Source organism: Mus caroli, unplaced genomic scaffold, assembly GCF_978045245.1.
Source record: "Mus caroli unplaced genomic scaffold, Mus_caroli_1 scaffold_2, whole genome shotgun sequence".
In the NCBI taxonomy this organism is placed as follows: Eukaryota; Metazoa; Chordata; class Mammalia; order Rodentia; family Muridae; genus Mus; species Mus caroli.
Window position 1 is genome coordinate 152,761,062 of NW_028227257.1, and position 20,683 is coordinate 152,781,744.

General features: G+C 53.6%; 1 protein-coding gene across 3 annotated transcripts in view; it reads right to left on the reverse strand.

Moving 5' to 3' along the window:
• Window positions 1-20,369, reverse strand: part of Olfm1 (olfactomedin 1) — a 37,678-nt gene extending 17,309 nt beyond the window's left edge. The window contains exons 1-3 of one of the 3 annotated variants that reach the window (XM_029474395.2): window positions 19,900-20,369; window positions 5,415-5,564; window positions 956-1,111 (exon numbers count right to left, since the gene is read on the reverse strand). In XM_029474395.2, the coding sequence (XP_029330255.1) occupies window positions 956-1,111; window positions 5,415-5,564; window positions 19,900-19,965 (372 nt within the window). In that variant the 5' untranslated portion in view covers window positions 19,966-20,369. Of the gene's footprint in view, window positions 1-955; window positions 1,112-5,414; window positions 5,565-6,727; window positions 6,863-7,570; window positions 8,025-19,899 lie in introns of those variants that run through there. The other 2 variants (XM_021184403.2, XM_085835081.1) reach the window with 2 other exon arrangements.
• Window positions 20,370-20,683: the final 314 nt, after the last annotated feature.

Genomic DNA, 20,683 nt, shown 5'->3' on the forward strand with positions numbered 1-20,683 from the left:
AGAATCGAGGCTTATTTTGCCTCAGTGGGATCCGCCTGCTATTATTTTATTTATAACGCAGATTTATAACTTCATTAGCTTGCCATTTTGCCTACCTAATGTACCGCATTTAAAAGGAGGAGTAGTTCCTGCTTCTCGCAGGGAGTGCATCAAAGGATAACATTAGCAGGAGAGGAAGGGAGGACCTAGACGGGCTCAGCAGTTTCCAGCCAAGCGGCCGTGTAATTTGACCTGTTCATTTACATCTGGGCCTGATTCCTAATTAACATGCATGAACACCTTAATTAAGGTGGCAGATAATTTCCAGCCCAGTCCTAGTGGAGAGTCGTGTATATATACATACTTGTACATATGTATATATAATTTCAGGTCAAAGAAAGTGAGCTTTTAACGGCCAGGGTAACACGAAGACGCAGAACACTTAATGCAGCTGCGTCTACAGTATGCCTTGTCACAGCTAAAATTAGGTCAGAAGTGAAAAACTGCCCTGAGTGATCAGGGCCCAGAAATGGCTCTAATCAATTAAGCTAATCCCTGGCTAATGTGATTTACCTACAGCAGCTGTGGAATGCCCAGGGCCTCTAATGATGCTGCCCAGCTAACATGCCTCGGTTAGAGGAGCAGGGGGCTTGGGACCCCTGTTTCCTACTGGCTGACAAGAAGGGAGAGAGGGGCCAGGGTGTGACCAAGCCCTACCCCCTTCGGTGACTGGAGTGGGTGGCTTCTCTGCTCCCAGAGGGGCATGGCTTTACAAGACAGAGAACAATCTTTGCTGGATGAACAATCCCCAGGCCCCTGAGCACTACCTCTGTGGGGAAAGGGAAGCGAGAAGGGAAAAGAAAGTCCTCTGACTTGGAGGAGGAGGAAGTAGGGAGGGAGAGAGAAGGGGAGAGGAGAAGGGAGAGGAGGAGGGGAGGGAGGAGGAAGAGGAGAAGCGCCCCGAGGGGCCTCGTACCTTGAACTGCCTGGCCAGATGCTGCTTATGGCTCTCCTCCACCTGCTTGAACTTGGTCTCCAGGCCTTTCATCTGGTTCTCCATCTTCTCCACGTACTGCAGGTCTCTCTGAGTTCGCCTGTCCAAGACTTCTATGGATTGAGACATGTTTTGCACCTGTCAAGAGGGTAACAGGTTCAAGGCAAGAGCAGCAGCAGATATCAGCCAGTCTCTTCTGTCTACTCATCAGCCAGGCTGACCTTTCCCACAGCACCACCCGAGCCACGAGTGGTCCAAGCGTGATTTACCAGTTAATCACCGGCATCAGGCTGTTAGGACCAAGAACTCCCCAAACACTGCGAATTGGCTGGGTAAACGTTCCCCCATCCTCTTCCAGGAAAGCTCTGACAGCGGGGTACACAGACAGATCAGGGAAGGAGCTCCAAGCACGGGGCTGTGGGCCACTTCACTCTACATTTACAGGTGGGACCTGTTTCTACTCTATGTCTGGAGTGACTGTCCGCATTAGGCAAGTACACACAGCAAGAGATGAACCCAGAGCAATGCCAGGCCCGCCCGCCCTGGGGTGTAAATTCCCTCCCCGCCAGTCTCCTGGAGTGTCCTTGCTGACAGCAGCGTTGGTGTGGAAGGAAGGGATAGAGAGCCGCTCCAGGCTCTGTGCCGAGCCTTTCCCCCACCACACACACCATCCATCACCCCCACAATATCATAGGCAGATGACTGCTCGGCAAACACGCACATTCAGAACGCCGAGTCAGGAATCAATCACCCAGCAAATGAAGAATTGCTGTTTTACATCCTTCCGGGCATTGTTGAATGGAGTGTAGCCTCAAGATGGGACTCTATTATTCAGCACGATTCCAGAGAGCGTCAAAGAAAAACAGTTTTGGTGCGGCCACCTGCCAGCACATTTCATTTTCAGGAAACTGGCTATGGCTTATGTGAGAATGTATGCTCACCAGGGGCGAGGGGGGCGGGGACGCCAAGGCGCTGAGGATGCCGCAGTGGGTTAGGTCATTTTCTCAGAATCTAATCCAATTACTAGCAAGGAAGGTGCTTCCTGAATGGCGGGTCTGCTTGCTGATTTTTTTTTTTTTCCTTTTTGGATTTGAAAAAGATTCCCTCCTAGGAATAAAGTCCTCGGGATAGAGAGAGGTGTAGCTTCACTGCACAGCGGTCAGAACAGGGTGGGGAGGGTTCCCATCTCCCACTACAAATCCTTCACACCAGTAGTAAGTGAAGTAAAATGGGAAGAGAGACTAGAAGCCTTCTCACTGGCCAAGGGAAGAAAGATATCACCCATCTCAGCACTTAAAAACCAGACAGGATGCTAGGGCCTGCAGGCAACACACGTTGAAACCTTCACGTTTCAATGTACAGAACAGCCTAGCCAGGGCCTCCTGATACTCTGCTTCCTTTTTCTTAGCTGCTCAAATCGAGCTGCTCTTGCTGGCCGGCCTCTCTGGCTGCTTGATGCCCCTCTGAATGGCTGGCCGCAGTGCTTCGTGTGGGAAAAGAGGTCGTTTGCTCTTGTCCACCCTTTGAGGCTCAGCCCAAATACCACTGCCCTCAAGGAGTCTTCTGGGATGAACTCAAAGGACACTAAATGACTTGGGAACACCACTGCCTCTTTGGCACTTTGCGGGCGGGGGTGGGGTTGGGGGGGTGGGGTGGGGGCCGGGAAGGATCCTGAATCCAGAATAAGGAGACCTGTGCAGGAGAGCAGTGCAGCCTGCCTGGCCATCTCCACTTAAAGCCTCTTCCTTGAGATTTGACACCGACAACAAAAACAGAGCTCAAAAGTCAGCAAGTCAAATAGTGGGCAGGGCTTAGTGTGGGAAAGGGCTCAGTCAAACACACAAGAGTGCACAGTGTGGCTGGGAGATTTTTGTCCTTCCACCAGGGACCAATGCTTTTATTGAATTTTCAAATGTAAAGATTAGCCTTAACATAAACAAAAACAACACAACAACAAAAACCTTAAAGACGTCAAACAGCTTGGATGCTTTAAGAGAAATCAAAGTCTGACCCCATATTCTGGCTGACCATCCACCATAACAGAACATGGGTGACATCCATATCTTAACCCTCTGGGGACACCCACTTCCCCACACTCCTGCTTCCAGCAGTGTCTCCAGGAGTCAACTGGCACGTTCAAGGTCACAAGGTCATGGGATAGATAATCTTAGCCACTGTGACAGCAGGTGCCATGAAGTGGGGGAGGGGACAGGCACAGCAGCCGTACACCTGCCCCCTATCTGGGAATGACTAATTGCTAATGTTTATTGCTCAAGTAAGCACCGGCCTGAGCCAGCTATGTTATTTATCTCACTTGATCTTCATAAAACCCTGGGGGGTGAGCCGGCTGAGTCCCACGTGCCAACACAGCTATGCCAGCTCACAAGTTAAGAAACTTGGTCTCATCACACAGCCAGCTCAAGGTCTGGCACTACAGAGCCTCTGCCCTCGGACCCAGAACCTGTGTTCTTCAGAGGACACAGTTCCATCCTGGTGCCAGCCTCATCTCCTCCTCTGCCATCAGCCCCTGGAGGAGCTGCTCCAGCATGCCGATACAATCCTCAGGAATGACTCTGGTTGGACCAAACTGGAGACTTTAGGGCCTGGGACCTGACCTGCTGTGTAACCAAGTGGATCTAACAGGAAGCCTGGTGGTGGCAATGCACAACTGGTCCCAGGGTGCAAAGGGACCCAAGGAATCCAGAGCCTTCTCTGCTGTTGCCCGAGATGGCAGGTGCCAGGTCGGGCCCCGCCCCACAGGCAGGGAAAAGTAGAAGAAAAAGGAGGAGTCCTGACCAGGCCCAGCCTTAGCGCAGGAATGGGGAGCAGGCTTGGCTCATCAATGCTGGCAGGCACAGTAAATGAAGCGCCTCTTTCCAGCCATTGCGCAGGCCCTCCCAAAATAGAGTCTGCGCGGCGTGAAATGGGGCTTTAAATTTTTAAGCAGCAAAACTGTGGCCTGCATAGGCAGAGAGAAAAGCCGTGCGGCCTCATTCTCAGGAGCCCCCAGAGCTTTCTGGAACCATTTCCCAGCTTAGCCCTTCTCCCAGGGTCCCTTGGCTTGGGCCTCAGTACCCCCCAGCCCCGCCCCTTTGCTACAGTTCTGAATAATTAAAGGCTCAATTAGGCTCCTGTCTAGTTTGGTGTAAATAAATGTCCGCAGGATCTGTTAAATATATTTTACTTGAACTCTTTTCAAGCTATTTACTCTGGTGGCTAAAGGTGGCAAAACAGGCCAAGACACCAACACACGCTCCGCCCCTTTGGGGGGGGCAGACTCACAGGTACCATGATGGAAATAAGGTCCCAGGTCGCTTCCACACAGGGACTGGCAACAACCTGAGAGTCATCTCAATGCCCAGGCGCTTCCTGCCTTAGCAGCTGAGTCTGCCCAAGGTAGTGGAGCCCAGCTGTAGCCCAGCTCCAGCTGGGAAGGCTGGAGCCTGGCAGGGATCAGGCTGGGCTCCAAAGCCATTCTGCCTTTGCAAAGATGATGTCTGTTCCCAGGGCTTCTCTTCAAGTTACAGAGGATGCCTCACCCCTGCAGATCTCACACAGGTGAGGGCTTGAAAAGTCCAAAGCCAATCAGTAGGGAAAGCCCAGCTTTCTGGTGTGTGTGTGTGTGTGTGTGACACGTGACACTGTCTCTGAGTAGGAAGGGTTCATGCCTGGAGGCATCTTTTCTTGGGAGAGGGGGATGGGCAGGGCGGAACAGCCCCTCATTTTTCCTTCTCCCCATGGTAGCACTCCAGGGACCTGTAATAGTGAAGTCAGCTGCAGAATCTGGGGTCCCTGGGGGCAGCCTATAGGTACTCTTGGCAAGAAACAGAATCCCAATAGGAAGATGACTTGAACCATCTCCCTTTCCAACCAGCTGTGTGGCCTGGGGACATCAAACTGAGGAGTGACCAGTGCCACCAGCTCTGCTCAGGTCTTGTGACAATGAAGTGAGACAAGACTCAGAATGTGTGCATAGAAACATCGCTGCCCTGATGTTAGGAAGCAACCACTAGGAACATCCATGGGGGGGGGGTAGACTCGGCAGGTGGGACAGAGACATCCCCACGGAGAGCCTGCGTGCCATATATCAGGAACCCACCGTTTCCCTGGCAGCATTGTGGAGCCTTTGAACCAGACCCTGAGCATTGCTCAGAGGAGAAATGGCATGTGACGAAGGAGAGCCATGCTTCTGGCTTTCCCAACAAGTTCCTTCTAGAGCCCTCAGAGCCCAGGAAGCAGGTGTACTCATCTCCCAACCAGGGCCACCCTTGTCCTCTCTCCATTCTCCTATCCACTCGGTCATCTGCCCATTCATTCATTCATTCATTCATTCACAAATGTTTAGAGTGTGGGCCATGCCAGTGAAGGCCCAGCCAAGCCTCAGGCCACCACACTGCACTCTGCATGTGCAAGCTCACACATACCCTCTGCACCGACTCACCTTCTCCAGTAGCTGCCTCAGCTGTTTTGTGCGGGCATCCCGCGAACACATGGTCTGCTGGGGGGCGACCACCGTGCAGATACACCTGCCCTCACTGTCCTGGGCAGAGCTGTACACCTGCCAGCTCTCCTCGGGGTTGGTGGGCAACACCTGGAGAGGGGCAGGCAGGGAAGGGCACGAGGAGAGAAAGAGAGAATGTGAGGATGAGGGAGACCTGTACCCGGGTGCCGAGGGCTCAAGGAATTGGAGAGGAACGGTGCCTTAAAATGCATGTTCAACCCTGGGCGCTCAGAGTTTTGACCTCTAATCAAATTAATGCCGGGGGAGGTGGGAGGGGCCGCAGATGCACTAGGTTGGGTGAGGGGGCCATATACAAAACCAGTAGCTAATGGTTTAGGGAATCAGATACCCTCTTCTCCCAGCAAGATGCTGACGAGCCTTGATCTCCTGTTCCCTAACACTTGGAGACAAGCACAATTGTTATGAGTCCTGAGTCGGCACCTAAGAACTGAGAGCAGCAACCCTAGAGCTGTGTTGTCTCCGGAACAAACGCAGCCTGGCTAAGATGTTGATTTCCAACTCCATGAAGCTCCCCCACGCACTAGCCATTGGTGGATGTCAACAAATATATTGTATATATACAAATATATTGTAAGGGTCACCCTTAACCTCAGTCCTGAGGGTTTGCCCAAAGACCACCAAGGACCCAGAGCTGAGTGGCTGGATTCACCTTGCAGGCCTTCTATACCACCCGTGACCCTGACCTTCAGATGTACAGCAGGGGCAGAAGCCACCAAGGCTCCTGCATACACACCACCATGCCCCCTGCCCTCCAGCCACTGCAGCTTGCCCAGTCTCCAAGCCCTTCCCTGGCATCCTGCACTTCCCTGCTATTTTTAGATAAGGATGGGAAGAAGGTAGAGAAGCAGGTAATGTTATACTTCATTTCATTCATCCAACCCCAGCAGCTTAGGACACAAGCATCCAAAGTCCTTATCAGGGAAACTCACGGTGATATTTTCGTTTGGCATTTTTTTTTTTTTTTTTTGAGACAGGGTCTCATTATGCAGCTCTGAATGTCAGGGAACTCACTCTGTAGACCAGGCTGGCCTCAAACTCACAGAGACCCACCTGCCTCTGGGATTTAAGGAGTGGGACACCACTCCCAGCACCAGGTCACTAGAGAAACTCATTTTAAAACAACAGAGGCAGACCCAACAAGAGTGATTGGTGGTGGTGGTGGTGGTAGTGGTGATGGGTCACACCACCCAGATCTTGGGAGCAAACTGGAGGAAACGAGATTGGTCCCTCACCTATCCTTTCCACTGAGAAGGTTATGCCAGGGCCCCTTTCCAGTGGCCCCTGACTTAAGGGTGGTCTCAGCTCAGCCTGCTCCATCTATCATGGAAGTCAGCCTTATCCAGACCCTCCACCCAACCCTCAGCCATAGCTCCCCATCCGCAGGCTGCTGATGACATGGAGATTAGATTTCCGTGTCAGAGGCCAGTAGAGAGGGGTGGGTGAAGACAGATCGGCAGCTGGGTCCCGCCCAGCTCCTCTCAACCTCCTCCGGAGTGCACGCTTAGATCTTCCAACCGAGATGAGACCGGAAGGATCCCTTGGGATTTGGGGGGCTCAGGTGAGATCACAAGCTCTGGTCTTTTGCCTTGGGCCCCACTCTGCACCGATCCAGTCCGTCTTTTACAAAGTAGGGCGAGCTGAGTCCTGGCTGGACCTAGCCCATAAAGGGTTTTAAGCAGCACCTCCACCCCTTACTTGCTGAGTGACCTTGGCTAAGTCCCCAAGTCCCTAGCTTCAGTTTCCTAATCTTTGCAAAAAAGATTTCCTAATATTAGTGAACGAGGACTCTGGACTTTTGAACCCCTCCCACCATTACCAAAGCAGGTGTCCTCAAGCCCCTCCGGGGGACCGGGAGCAAGAAGCATCACCCTGAAACGCCAGAGTGCGAGTGGCGGCCGCAGCTGGAGCCGCTGCTTGGCTGCAGGGCAGAGGGTGGGCTCGTGACCCTGGCCCTTGTGACCCTCCCTCCCAGGGTGACCCCATCCTGTGCCGCACCGCCGGACCAGCCCGGGGCTCGACCCGAGAGGAGGCAGGAGGGAGGAGGGGCCGCGAGGGCTCAAGGCGGGCGCACTTACGCCGGTGCTGCGGTCCAGAGTCCCGCCGCTGGCGGCCGAAAGCCGAGTGGTATTGAGGCCCACCAGCGAGGGCAGCGTCTGGGACATCCAGTTGGTGATCATGGCCATGGTGCTTAGCACGACCCCGATCTTCAGCAGCGGCACCGACATCGCGCCTCGAGTGGCCTCCTGCGCCCGCGCCGCGTCGGCGCCGGCTCCCGCGCCCCGGGCAGCCTCAGGCGGCGGGCACCACGGCGGGCAGGGGCGCCCGGCCGCGTCCCCGCGCCCCCTCTGCCCGCCGCCGCCCGCCGGTCTCTGCCTCCCTGTGCGCACTGGCCATCGCCGCGCCGCCCCGGCGCCGGGAGGTGACCAGGCGGCCCTGCCCGGCGCGCGCTGCCTGCCCGCGCTGCCCGCCGCTGCAGCGTCCCCGCGCGCTCCGCTCTCGAGAAGGGCCACCGGGTTCTGAGCGCGGCGCGGGCTGTGCGCGGGGGCCGCGGCCGGGGGGCGGGGACAAGGCCGGGCGGCGGCCGACGCAATCTGCCCAGGAAATGGGTGGATTTTTCCTCGGAGCTCCGGCTCCGCGCCGCCCCCTGGCTGCAGGCAGCGAGATCTGCAAACCGGTCGGCCGAAGAGTTTGGGTCACCCAGGAGGACGGATAAAATGCCGCCACAAATCGTAAAAAAAAATTAAAACCTCAAGAATCTCGCATGGCACCCATCCACACACCCCCCTCCCCTGCTCTCTCGGTCAACCTCACGGCTCTGTCACGCCGAGGCCCGGCCTGCTTGTGGTCAAGGGTCTCCTCCCCTGCTGCTGGGCTTGCCTTCCCTGGTGGACTAAGTCCAGTCAGTTTGGGGTGTCTCCTGAGCCCCAGCAGGAAAGAGGAGCTTGGGTGGAGTCTCCAGTGTCAGCGAAGGAGTAAAGAGGTGGCTACAAAGTGAGAGACACTGTTGGGAACCTTGGACAACTACCTCAGGAGGGAACAGTTGGAAGTCCTGGGGGGGGGTACCCTGGGCTTGTGGGAGCAGGTTTAAACAGAGAGGGACTGGAGGGGGGCGGTATGCCTGCTGTGCACAGTAGAGGATGAAGGAGAGAGAGTGCGCCAACCTACCGTCAGGAGCTGCTGGAAGCATAGGGCTCAGGAGGAACTAGAGGGGCCACACCCATGATTGTGGGCTATAGTACATGCACGGGGGCGGGGTTAGAGTATCTGGCGTCTATGCTGTAGGCTTAGATGGACAGGGGTCCCTCGCAGGGACCCAGATCAGGGCCAGGCAAGCTTCAGCAGTATCTGTGCCAAGACTTGTAAGTCTCAGCACAACAGCACAGCCGGCAAACACAACTTCATAGTGCTTTTGACTTTGAAGCAGCCCTCTAAGCGGAGGAAAGCCAGCTTCTGCAGGCATTCCTCCAAGTTGTCCCAGTCCCGGGCAGGGAAAGCCAGCCTATTCGCAGCCCCCTACCCCTGCGCTCTTTCCCACCTGGTCAATTATAGACTCCCTAGATGAGGGTTTGGAAGAGATGTCAGAACAAAGGCAGGTCTCCTGAGGTCTGCCAAGAGGGATATGACATCTTCCGGGGGCTTGTCTCTCTGTGTTCAGTTCTCATTTGCAGAGAAAACTTCAACAGCCAAGATGACCCTGGCCCGAGTGCTGGGCGTGAGCCCTGCTGGCCCAAGAAGTCAATTTGAGCTGTTTCTCTGGTTAATGCATGGCATTCATTGGTGCCTCCAGTTTGGGTCAGATGCCAGCGAATTACAACTGTTAGGGAAGGGCGCCATCTCTCCGTGAAATCTGGTACTGCAGGCCAGTCACACCCAGTGGTCCTGATGGATGCAGCAGCCGGAGATGCAGAGCTCTCTGCCCTACATCCCCTGCCAGGCATTTTCTGAACAGAATCAGGGCCGTGGCTGTGTCTACTCACTTGCTTCCTACTACACAAAGGTAAGGAGCGCTTAATGTTTATAAACAATTTCAAATCCAGCCCAGTCCAGTCCTCAAAGTTCTCAAGGCATCTCAGGAGTCATACCTTTTATTGAATTCCTACTTAGTGCAAGATACACAGTACAACACACTCTAAGCTCTGTGTCAGATGCAGCATAGAGACCATAAGTGTCTTTGTTAGGCACACTCCATGGTCAAGCACCATTAAACCTTTCCTGCTCTCTAATGGGCAGAAGTCCCTCCCAGAGGTCAAGTGACCTTGAGGTCAAGGGGAGCTCTGCTATGAACTTGTATGAGACAGTGACCTAGCTAATGAGCTTTATTGAGACTCGGCTCTCTCATCTGTAAAATGGGCTTGACAATAGTAGCTTTCTCCTGTGATGTGTTAAGAGTGTAGGAATAAGACTGGCCCGCTCTAGTGACAGTCATTGTCACTTTTTCAAATGACAAATATGGGTTCAGCCAGCAACCTGTGCAAGGCAGGCTGCGGAGCTGGGCTTTGATATAAGGTGTGATGACCCTGAGCCCTCTGACACACCTCTGGAGCTGCTGTCAGTCAAATATCACAAGCAATGAAAGTATTTCCTCTTAAGGAGAGAGGTGGGATTTATAACCATATAGATATAGCCATATATCCATATAACTATAGTGGTTTCAAAGGGTTCCTGACTCTGCGTTAGGTGGGTGATTTCCACAGAACCCACAATTGCTGCCCTGAAATGGAGGAGCTTAACTTAGCTGGGCTTTGGAAAGGAAATGGAATTCAGAGAGTTTGAAACAGTGAAGCTTTGGTCTGGTCAAGTAGTCCCAGGAATGAGTCGGTAGCCTTTAGTACCACAGGCCAGGAACTGTCTCCCACCCTCACCACAACAGGTCACTGTGGAGTGACAAAGATTTGACCTCCAGCTCATACTTCTTCTAAGCCTATGTAGGGAGCCAGAGGTTCAAGGCTTCCCTAAGAAATGGCTGAGAAGCACTCAATGTAGTTGATCAACTCACATAGAATGCATCAGAGTGGAACTGGCTGTTGAGAACTAAGCTGACATCGAAGGGCAATCAGTAGGCCAGGTGGAAGGAAATTCTAACCCTACCCACACTGATACTTGTTGAAACTGGTCACCTCAGAATGTGTCTAAATTGACAGAGAACTGAAGAAACACACATCTGATCATTTCGAAATGCGATTGGAACAGAGGTGTACAGTGAATACAGAATTACCCTTTCAGCTCTAGCCCCACCCCCACTCCCAGAGCCTGCACACCTGCAGCCACACCTGAGCCTCTCACTTGAATCCAGGTCTCTCGACTTGCACCTGCATTTGTGTCTTTCCACATGTACCTGAACCTCTCCACTTGCATCCATACCTGAGCCCCTCTCATGTAAATTGAGCCTCTTCACTCATATCTGAGTCTTCCTGCTCTACCTGCTTCTGTGCGTCTCACCTTTATCAACACCTGAGTCTCCCTTACCTGAATCTGAATCTCTCCACGTGTATCCGAACCTCTCCACCTGCATCTGAGCCTCTCCACCTGGACCTGAGCCTCTCCACCTGTATCCCAATCTCTCCAACTGTACCCTAGCCTCTCTCACCTGTACCAAATTGCTCTGACTTTACCTGAGCTGAGAGGTTCAAGCTAATTTCTGCCTACTCTTCCAAGCCCAAAGCAAAGTCCTGCTCAGTCTTTTTACAGATTTGGCAGGAGGGTCTACTGTCCCTAAGGCATTTGTGAAGATCATCTGAAAGAGTTGGCATTAAGTGCCATTTGATTTAGTGTTCTGCACAGAACTCCCAGAAGTGATCCTTGGATTGTGGAAGAATACAGGCATTTACATTAAAGCATCCAAACTCAGGCCCCAATCTCTACCTGATTTTCTTTGAAGCAGGGGCTAGCCCACATTTGCCACTGAATAATCATCACAGTGACGGACTAGGTGCTGTGCCCAGACAGTCCTACAGATTTGGCATCCAGGATGTTACAGAATGGGTCCTCTCAAAAGCTTACAGGGGAGTGCTACCCCCAGCTCTGCCTGCACATGAGCTGCCTGGCTTTGGAAGATGAGCAGATTTGGCCTAGTGTGGAGAGACAGCCCATTCTCAGGGCAGAGACCATGAGCATGGTAGTGCCCCTGCCCCTGGTCATTCAAGACCAGTCTCCTGTAACCCACACAACTCTCATCCCGATGTCCCTGGGAATCAGTCAGAGCTCTCTGCAGCTCCTGCTCTTGTAGCTGGTACGGTCTCAGAAGGCCTGGGGTTCTGTTCCCTGTGTGATGAGTCACACTGCCAGATCTCTAGTCTCATGCCTTCTCCTTACCAGTCTTGGCTTAGAATTTGCACAGTTGTATCAACAACCGAGAAACAAGAACACTGACCTCCCTCCATAGCCTGAGTTCCTCAGCTCTGAAAGTGAGGGCCAAGTCTACAAGCTGGCGTAGGACACTTGCCCAGACACGTCCCTCCTGCCAGGGGCTAGCATTTGCTATGCAGAGGATGAGGGATGCTAAGGAATTACCTGGCAATGACAGGACCATGAAGGATAGGCATTCACAGTACACTAGCACCACCTCATCCCCTGAGAATGGAGGCCCCAGGGCAGGAGCCTGCTCAGGTGTCAGGGCCAGCAGTGACCACCTGGAGGGAAGCCGTTTCTAGTTCAGTTCTTGATGTTCCTTAGCCAAGGACAGTGCCACAAGACCAAGGCTGGATGACAGGGTGAAGTATAACAATGTCTGAGTGGCCCATTTCCAGATTGTTTAAGAAGAACAGGAGAGGGGGAAGAAAAGAGGGAAAGAAAACAACTGAAAGGAAGGAGAGAGAAGGGAGGTGGGGAGAGAGAGAGAGAGGAAGAGACAGAAGAGTAACAGAGACAAGAAGAGACTGAAATGGAGGGGCTAAAATAAAGACATGGAGAAATACAGAGATAGACAAACAGACGGGGATAGACATTGAACACAGAGAAAGGAAGATAGAGGCAAAGAGGCATATCGAGAGGGATGGAGAAAGAGAGGGACAGAGACAGAGAGGGACAGAGGCAGAGGGATGGCAGACAGACAGACAGGGCCAAGAGACTGATGGAAGCGTCCCCACGTGGAGCTCCTTCTGTCCCTGTCTTTCTCATCTTTCTCTGAGGCAGACAGAAATTTCTGGAAATAGGGAAATGATTGCACTTATCCCAGGACATTCTCTGAGCAGCCACAAAAGGCCCCATAGGTAGCCAGGTCATAAGTCTTCCACATGAGCCCATGGGTGTCCTCCAGAAGCACAGGGCTTTGGGAGCACGGATGGGTAGAGCTGTGCTCCCCACCTCAGCCTGGCTCCTCGCACTCTGGACCACCCAGAGGCCAAAGGTACATGACTGCCATTGCTGGCCTCTCTGAGCAGCCCTGGGGGGCTACTTGCATCTTGGTGCCCTTCTCTCTGCCTATATCATGGAAGTGATGGAGAGAGGGGCTGTCCTTCCCTGTGGCCTTGAGTGAGAAGGCAGAGGTTCCAGGTCTAGCCCAGCCATGGGCAAGAATCACATGGCAGCCACCAGGAGCCATTGAGTTTGGAATTTATCAGTAGAGCTAGCAAGACAGCTAATCCAGAGACCTGAGGTTTGTCCCAACTATTCATCTCCCAGTGACCAAGTGCCACACCCTCCTAGCAAAAGACTCCACGGCCCTCAGCTGTCCCTAAAATAGTGTCCCCCACTGATACCTGATCTTCTCTATTTCTGGCTCATTAGGTATGCGCTTGCTCTCTGTTCATCCAGAGAGCGAACTGCCATGCTGCTCCTTGGGTCTTAGCAGTGCCTCTGCCTCTCTCCAGCCTCTCTCACTAATGTCTGTGGGAAGGCTCAGCCCACATACCCGGAACTGTCCGGCAGAACTGGAGTCAAACCCCGGGAGTGGCACATCCCAGCGGACACCTTTCCCTTGAGGCTAACCTGCAGTTTCCGGGAGCTATAAAGACTCCATTTCCTCCTTCCCAGGAGAGAGGAGTTGCCATAGCTGAGGATGGGCTGACTTCTCTGGCAGCAGCACCTGACCTAGATGTGAATTAAACTATGCATGATTAGAGACAACACATTGACTGGGGGTGACCAGCAGGGAGTGGAGGAATATCGAGATGTCATAGGTCTCAGCAGCCGACCCTGATGCTGTCAGACTCTGGAGACCAAGCTCCTGCTTGCCAAGCTAGACTTTCTCTGAACCCTGTCCCCTCTGCTACATGGCAGCCCTCCGCTACAGAGCCAGAGCTGAGCTATGAAGATTCTCTGCTACCTCTAACAAAGATTCTGCTATCTTTGGAAAAAAAAAACTCCTGCCTATGAGTTTCTATGCCCCCGATAGGCACAGGACATTAGTCAAGCCTTCTCTGTGACTGCCACACACATCTGAATCACAAGAATAGATTCAGGCCAGGCAGTACCATGTAGGAGAGCAGGGGCAGCCATGTGATGGGTGGGTGGCTGGGTGTAAGGACTCACATACTAAAGGCACAATTGCTGGGAAAGCCTCTGTCCATTTCTTTCAGTTCTGCTATGCTGTCTAAACGTAACCAGTGCCCTGAGATGCACTGAGAAATACATCCGTGTTCTCCCTTTGACCCTCAGATACCACCAGGTATCACTCACAGCCAGTGGAGTGTTCCCTTCTCAGAGCCTGCAGGAGAGCCATTCTGTACCCCAGGGGCAGCTCTGAGCAATAATGTAAGTCCTCAGGGGTGAGATGTCCACTCAGACCACAGGATTGGATAGAATTGTTTTAGGTAAGTACGGTCACTACTGGGCAACTAATGAGAGATGCTAAGGAATTAGCATCCCCCACCCCGTGTGTGTGTGTGTGTGTGTGTGTGTGTGTGTGTGTGTGGTGTGTTAAGTGTGTTATAGAGAAAGGGTCTTATTCTGTAGCCCAAGCCTCAAACTCAAGGCAATCCTTCTGCCTCAGCCTCCTAAATACTGGATTGTAGGCATAAGCCACCACACCTGGCTTCAGACTTTATTTTGAGATGGGGTCTTGGGTATCCTAGACTGACTCCAAACTCACTATGCAGCTGACACCAAGCTTTGGAGCCTCCAGCCTTTACTCCTTCTCAGGTGTCCTCCACCAAGCTCAGGTTTAAGTGGTGCCAAGGGCAGAACTCAGAAGGGCTTGCATGCATGCCAGGCAAGTACACCACCAACCGAGCTATATTTTGGGATGTCAGTTCTGTAGAGCAAGAGATAGCTATGTTCATTTCTGTAAAGAAAACACTCTCACCAGCTGTCACCTGAGCTGTGGCCTCGAGCTTTAACCCAGGTACAGAGAACAGAAGATGGTCCGAGGCAGAGCACGTATTCCCGGGAAGCCTGAAACAAGGGTGGTCACTCAGACAGTGCTGATCCTTCTGAGGAGGCCCAGGTTATCCCTGCACTGCACAAACTGCACAGATCATGCAAGTGATGAGGCCACACCCACACAGAGATTGGGTGACTCTAGAGACCTGAACATAGGTGACATCTGTGGCTAGGTTCTACTTGAGACTCCTAGGATCTCAAGATTCTGCACAAATGCTAAAGAAGCTCAGGACTCTCGGCAACCCCTGGCATTGCTATGAGACTGAGGCAAGGAGCCCCAGCATGCATTATCAGACGTCCCTGGGTCTCGGCAGGTGAGAAGACTCAATGAGGGCTGAGCCTTATGGGAGGGCAGAAACCCTGACCATGGGGTTCAGACCCTGCATCCGTCCCCTTCGCTGCTTCCCCTTGAATGTCAGCATCTTGTCCTACAGCTACACCCACAGCTCTGCGCCACAGAGGTTGGTGTGACCCAGGGACACAGCAGGCACCTTCTCTCTCAGGTGCTTCACGACACAGAGCTGTTTATTTTTCTCTCTGTTTTAGCAGACACCTGAATTTCGGGTGTCAGACAGAGCTGGGGCTGAACCTCAGTGTCCTCATTTTAAGAACAAGGACAACCCCAGGCCACAGGGACACTGTGGTATGAAAAGCTCAGTTCCCCTATTTATGCCCGATGGAAGGATGACCCAGACTGTGTTAGCCCTCAGCAATGGCTGATCTACCCATACCCTGAGCTTCTCTAGCTGCAACAATGTGAAAAAGAGTAAAGGGGGAGGGGGAGGTCTTACTTTCCATCTCACACCTTCTGTTGGACTTCAGTGCTAACTTAGGTCACCCGGAGGTGGAACTAGCCAGTGGCTGCTGGTCTCTGCCAGTCTCACAGAAACAGCACCCACACCACACCCTCTTTCAAGGCTGCAAGCTGCTTCTCTCCCCATCAGGCCAGTTCAGGCTCACAGTTCCTCGAGCATCTAATTCAGTGTAAGTGGTAATTAGTTTTGTATCACCTTATGCGGTGATGCTAATACTGATTACAGGACCTGATAACTTTAATAGTAAATGCTACCCAAGGTAGACAACCACTAACTAGCTTTTGATTGTGGAGGGCTGAAGTGGGAACGGGAAGCAAATTGCTGCCTGTGAGAGGGGTTTACAGCACTCTGTCCATCTCCCCTGTCCCCATGTTCTCCAGCCTCCTTTTTAGCAAGGTAGGCAGGCCCGTGTATCTGAGTGCTGTGTCTTAGGAGCTGGGCACTTGTGTTCAGAGCTATCACCCACCCCTGAGTAGTACAAAGAGTGAGTTCTGAGATACTGTAGGAAAAGAGCCCAGTCCCACCTGGCTCCCTGTCACCCTTATCACACAGTCTGTGTGACCAAGACAGATGTGAGGGGAGGGCTGGGGAGATGAGCAAGGTGTCCATGGAACCCCCATGATGCAGGCTTCCTGGGATTCTGGGAGATGAAGTTAACAACTCCTGCTGTGGTTCTACAAGTCCCATCCACAGAACTACCCAGGTATGGCCCAGTGCCCTGTGTGGCCCAGGGCTTGTTATATCTGCAAGCACCTACAGTGACAGCCCACCAGACTCCAGGATCAAGTACACAGAAGTCAGTCAATAAAGACAGAAATGGAGCAACAAGCACGGTAATAGTAGGCATGAGGGAAGCTCTCTAAGCATTTACAGCTCTGGCCTCATGAGGATATCAGGGACACTGGATTGCTAGTGAAAGCCATGCCGAGCTGGGTGTGATGGCTAATGAGGAGCTGGCCCCCAGTAGTCACTGGAGCATGGGATACAGGAGAAGGGTTCTGGGCCCTTTGTCTACAGCAGCCTCTGCAGCCCCCTTTCCCTTCTCATCTTCCTCTTTGGGCTCACCCAGAAATGACTCTAGCACCCAGCTGGGATATTACCCTTCTTCCATTGACAGCTAGAGCACTTGGTGCAAGCCACTCTTGTGTTAAATGACATGGCAGAGCCTCAAATCTTCCCACAAAGGGTATTGCCTCAAATGACGGTGACAAGGACTTGGATTTGTGTGTCACCATAAGCTCAGATATGAAAGGGGCTAAATCCAACCAGTTGGTGGCCAAGGAAGGCTTGTTACAGAAAAGGGCCCCTGAGTGGAGCAGATGCAAGAATGGAACAGGCTGGCTGTGGACAGATAACAGAGAACTTGATGAGATCATCCCATTAATCTTCCTTCTAAAAAGAAGGTCAGGCTCAGAGAGGTAAAGACCTGACTCAGTGCTTACTTAGTGTGACTAGTAAGAACAACCTCCCTAGGTCAAGGTCACTGCTGCAGAGCTTCCCAGCCCTTACCGAACTCCCACAGATCAGGATTCTATCTAAGCCGAGGCTTGGGGTGGGCTGTGTGTAGGCCTGGAGACCAGGGAGCCCTAGTCATGCCCCCAACCCAGGACTACAATAAACAACCCAGTGCCCCACTGGGAGGCCCAGGATGGTGTCACCGACGCTAGCCTCAAAGAGCACCGATGTCATCTTTTTATTAAAAACCACAGAACAAAGCCACACCAAGAAGCCTTCTGTCTGAGGACAAAGTTCAGGAGGGCTACGGCTTTGCATGGCACAAACTGTCACTCAGTACTTGGCATTTGATTGAATGGATCAGCTTGAGCCAGTTGCTGGGAGAACAGATGGCCCAGCACGTGCTCCATGCCCCCACCTGCCTCCCGAGATCCTGCAGGCAGCCTTCATTATGGGCTGGGCTGGCCTATCCATCCCCAGCTGGTTCCCATGCCCACCTGTACCGGTCTACACTCACCATCCTGGGATCTTATGTCCCCACTGTTTGCAAGAGCTGAAAGCAAATGTGGCTATGAGGAACACTTCCTCTGTGGCTGTGAGGAGCACCTCCCCTGGCCTGGATGGAGGTGGAAGAACAAATGTGGCTGTGAGGAGCACCTCCCCTGGCCTGGATGGAGGTGGAAGACAGATGCTTTCTGAGGCCCAAAGGTGTCTGAGTGTTTCTTGTCACAGTAGGATTAAACAACAGATTTCCAGGCATGGATATCCTAAGGGACCAACTGACTCAGTGCAGCCCAGCCTACCATCTCAAGCTGTCACTACTGACTGTGAAAGCCACCTGTCCCCATCCCAATGGGGCCCCTGACCGCATAACCCAGGCAGAGAGAACTGAGCCTTCCTAGACTCAATGTGGTTGGATGATTTGAGAGCTCTTGGTTCATGAGATTTGGACCTGAAATCCCATCACTGTCAAGGTGACAGGTTTCCCAGTCAAGGTTCTACAAAGAAGACTTTCAGGGGCTCTGTTCGGAGAGGTGAGGAACCTCAGAGCTCAGATTCTAAGAAAGAACCTTCCAGGCAAGCAAGTCACAACTTCATTGCCTCTTAAACACTGGCTTGGGGCCTCGGGAGCTGGCCACGGTCCTGAAGGCAGCTCGCAGGGAGGGAGACCTTTCTGGAGCCCAGAGGTGAGGTTCCTGAGTGTGCTGGGGTCTGTTGAAGGGCCTTGCTGGAGCGAATGCTCTGCTAGGACAAATGGGCAAACACCATCATAGAGACAAAGCGTCTAACTGAAGTTGAACTAAGTTTTCTCCCCATAACAGCAGATCTTTGAAAAGACAGGTAGGGGATTTAGGAAGGAAAAGCCTCTTGCGATTGGACAATTGAGATGTAGAGGTTCTCAGAAGGGGGTGGGGGGAGTCATTAGGGCTAAAGGGTCTATGAGGAGAGTCACCTCCAAGACCACCCAGGGCCAGCTGTCTTTATGCCAAGATGTGATGGAAAAAGGCACTGCCCTTTGTAAGGCTGGCACTCTGCTAAGCAAGATCTGTGTGGCTCTTTTTGGCACACAGGTGTATGTGGTGTGCATGGTGTGTGTGTGTGTGTGTGTGTGTGTGTGTGTGTTCATCCATCCATGCATGCACCATGCCCAGTCAGCACCCTCCTCCATGCTTTCTCCAGACGGACCAAGGAAACTCCCATTCCAGAGTTCCACAAAGACCCTCTCTAGGGCTAACTGGATGGCAGTCCAGGAAGCTCCAGGCAAGAGTCACAAAGGGCGAGTGGGGGACAACAAATTCCACTGTCCGGTCGAGTTTGAACTGTGTGTCCTGGACATAGGCAGCTAAGCCTGCAAGGGCTTCCTTGAACAAGGGAAGCTCACTCTGAGTCTTCTGCCTGTGGTCTCCCAACTGCTTTCTGGTCTCTCCTCTTTCTTTTGTTTCCTCTTTTATTCTGAGAGATGGACAGAGGGAGGCAGGGAGGGTCCAGGCACCTGAGGTTGGGACTAAAAGGTGGGCTGCCCATCAACATCCTGGACTTTTGACTGCCAAGAGTTGGGGGGGGGTTCTTAACTCAGACACAAAGGGCATTTTAATGTCACTCTTAAGCAGCCCAAAAGCTGGCAGACTCTTCCCTGCCAGCCTGAACACCCTAGTAGCAAAGCGGCCTCCCAGCTGGGAGCGCACAGCCTCCCAAGCTGCAATTTTAAAATGGAGAATACCCTCTCAGACACACACTCCGGTCGGTACATTGTTCTGGGCAGATGAGCACTGGGCATCTCCAGCCTTCCCACATGCATACAGCGCATCACTGGTGTCTCTAGTTGCATGTGGTCACAGTCCCCAAATCCTCCACAGCCAGCCAACAATGCACCCGAGTGCCTTGCAGCTGCCCTTCCAGGGCTTAGTGGCACCATGCCCACCGCGCAGAGGGTAGCATTGTTCCCAAAGGGACAGTCGAGCCACGGAGGGGGGTGTGTTGGGAGGCAGGAGTTAGGTACCTCCACTGGCAAGAATGCCTAGGGGCTTGGCTGTCGCCTCTGTGTTCCCTACTAGATGACAAACCCAGGAAAGGAAGCCCCCAGTTTGCCCTCTGAACTTCTCGGGAGTGGGGAGGTGGTCTTGGGAGAGGGGATGCTGTAACCCTCTTATCCAGAGCTGGGGGAAACCAGTATCTATCATTCTGCACCCCTCCCTCAAGCCCGGGGCGGGCCGGCACTCCAGTCCCCTCCTCAGTCCCAACCCCGGGGACAGCTCCCCGACTTTGCCCGGCTCACGGTGGCCCTGGCAGAGGAAAATGGCGTTGGTCACACGTACTTGGGTGAGTTCGGTGCCCATCACCAGGAGGACCAGGAGGCTGAGGAGCTTCCGGGCCGGTTGCATGTCTCACGGCCACTCCGACGACCTGGCGTGCGGGGCCTGGGTGCTGGCGACCGGCGGCTGCGGGGATGTGAACGCGCTCCCGGCTGGGGTTGGGGCTGGGGCTCCGGCCGCGGCTCGGGCTCCGGCGGCGCCTGCTCAGCAGCCGGGGCGGGCGGCGCGCGGGCTGTGCTGCGCTGAGCCTCCGCTCTGCATATTTATGGTCCCGGTTCCGGCGCGACTGCCTCTCGGGCAGGGCTGGGCTGGCGGGGCGGGGGCTGCGCTTGCTTTCCCTGCGCGCCAGGCGGGTCCCCGCGCGCCCGGGCTCGGCGGAGAGGCGCGCCCTGCGGAGCTCGGCGGCGCGCCCGGGCTGCAGCGGTGCCAAAAGTTTGCTCGGTGAGGGGCACTGGCGGGGGCGGCGCCGAGGGACCCGTGCGCCTTGCTTGCCCGGGGAAGGGAGGAGGGAGGGCGGCGGCCGGCGAGGAGGCAGGCTGGGACAGGATGTGACATCAAAAAGGCGGGGGAAATTGAACTGAGCCAGACAAGTCTATCCTGGCCAGTCTTAGACCAAGGGGAACTCAGGGACCCACTCTGGAGACTCAGCCAGGGACCGCTGAGTGGTGACAGGATGGCACCGGGAAAGTACCCAAAGAGGAGGTGTCTAGAATGGGTGGAGTGACATCCTCAGAGACAAGGTCCCATAAGATTATCTGCACAGGTCCCTCCTAGATGGCCCTTAAGG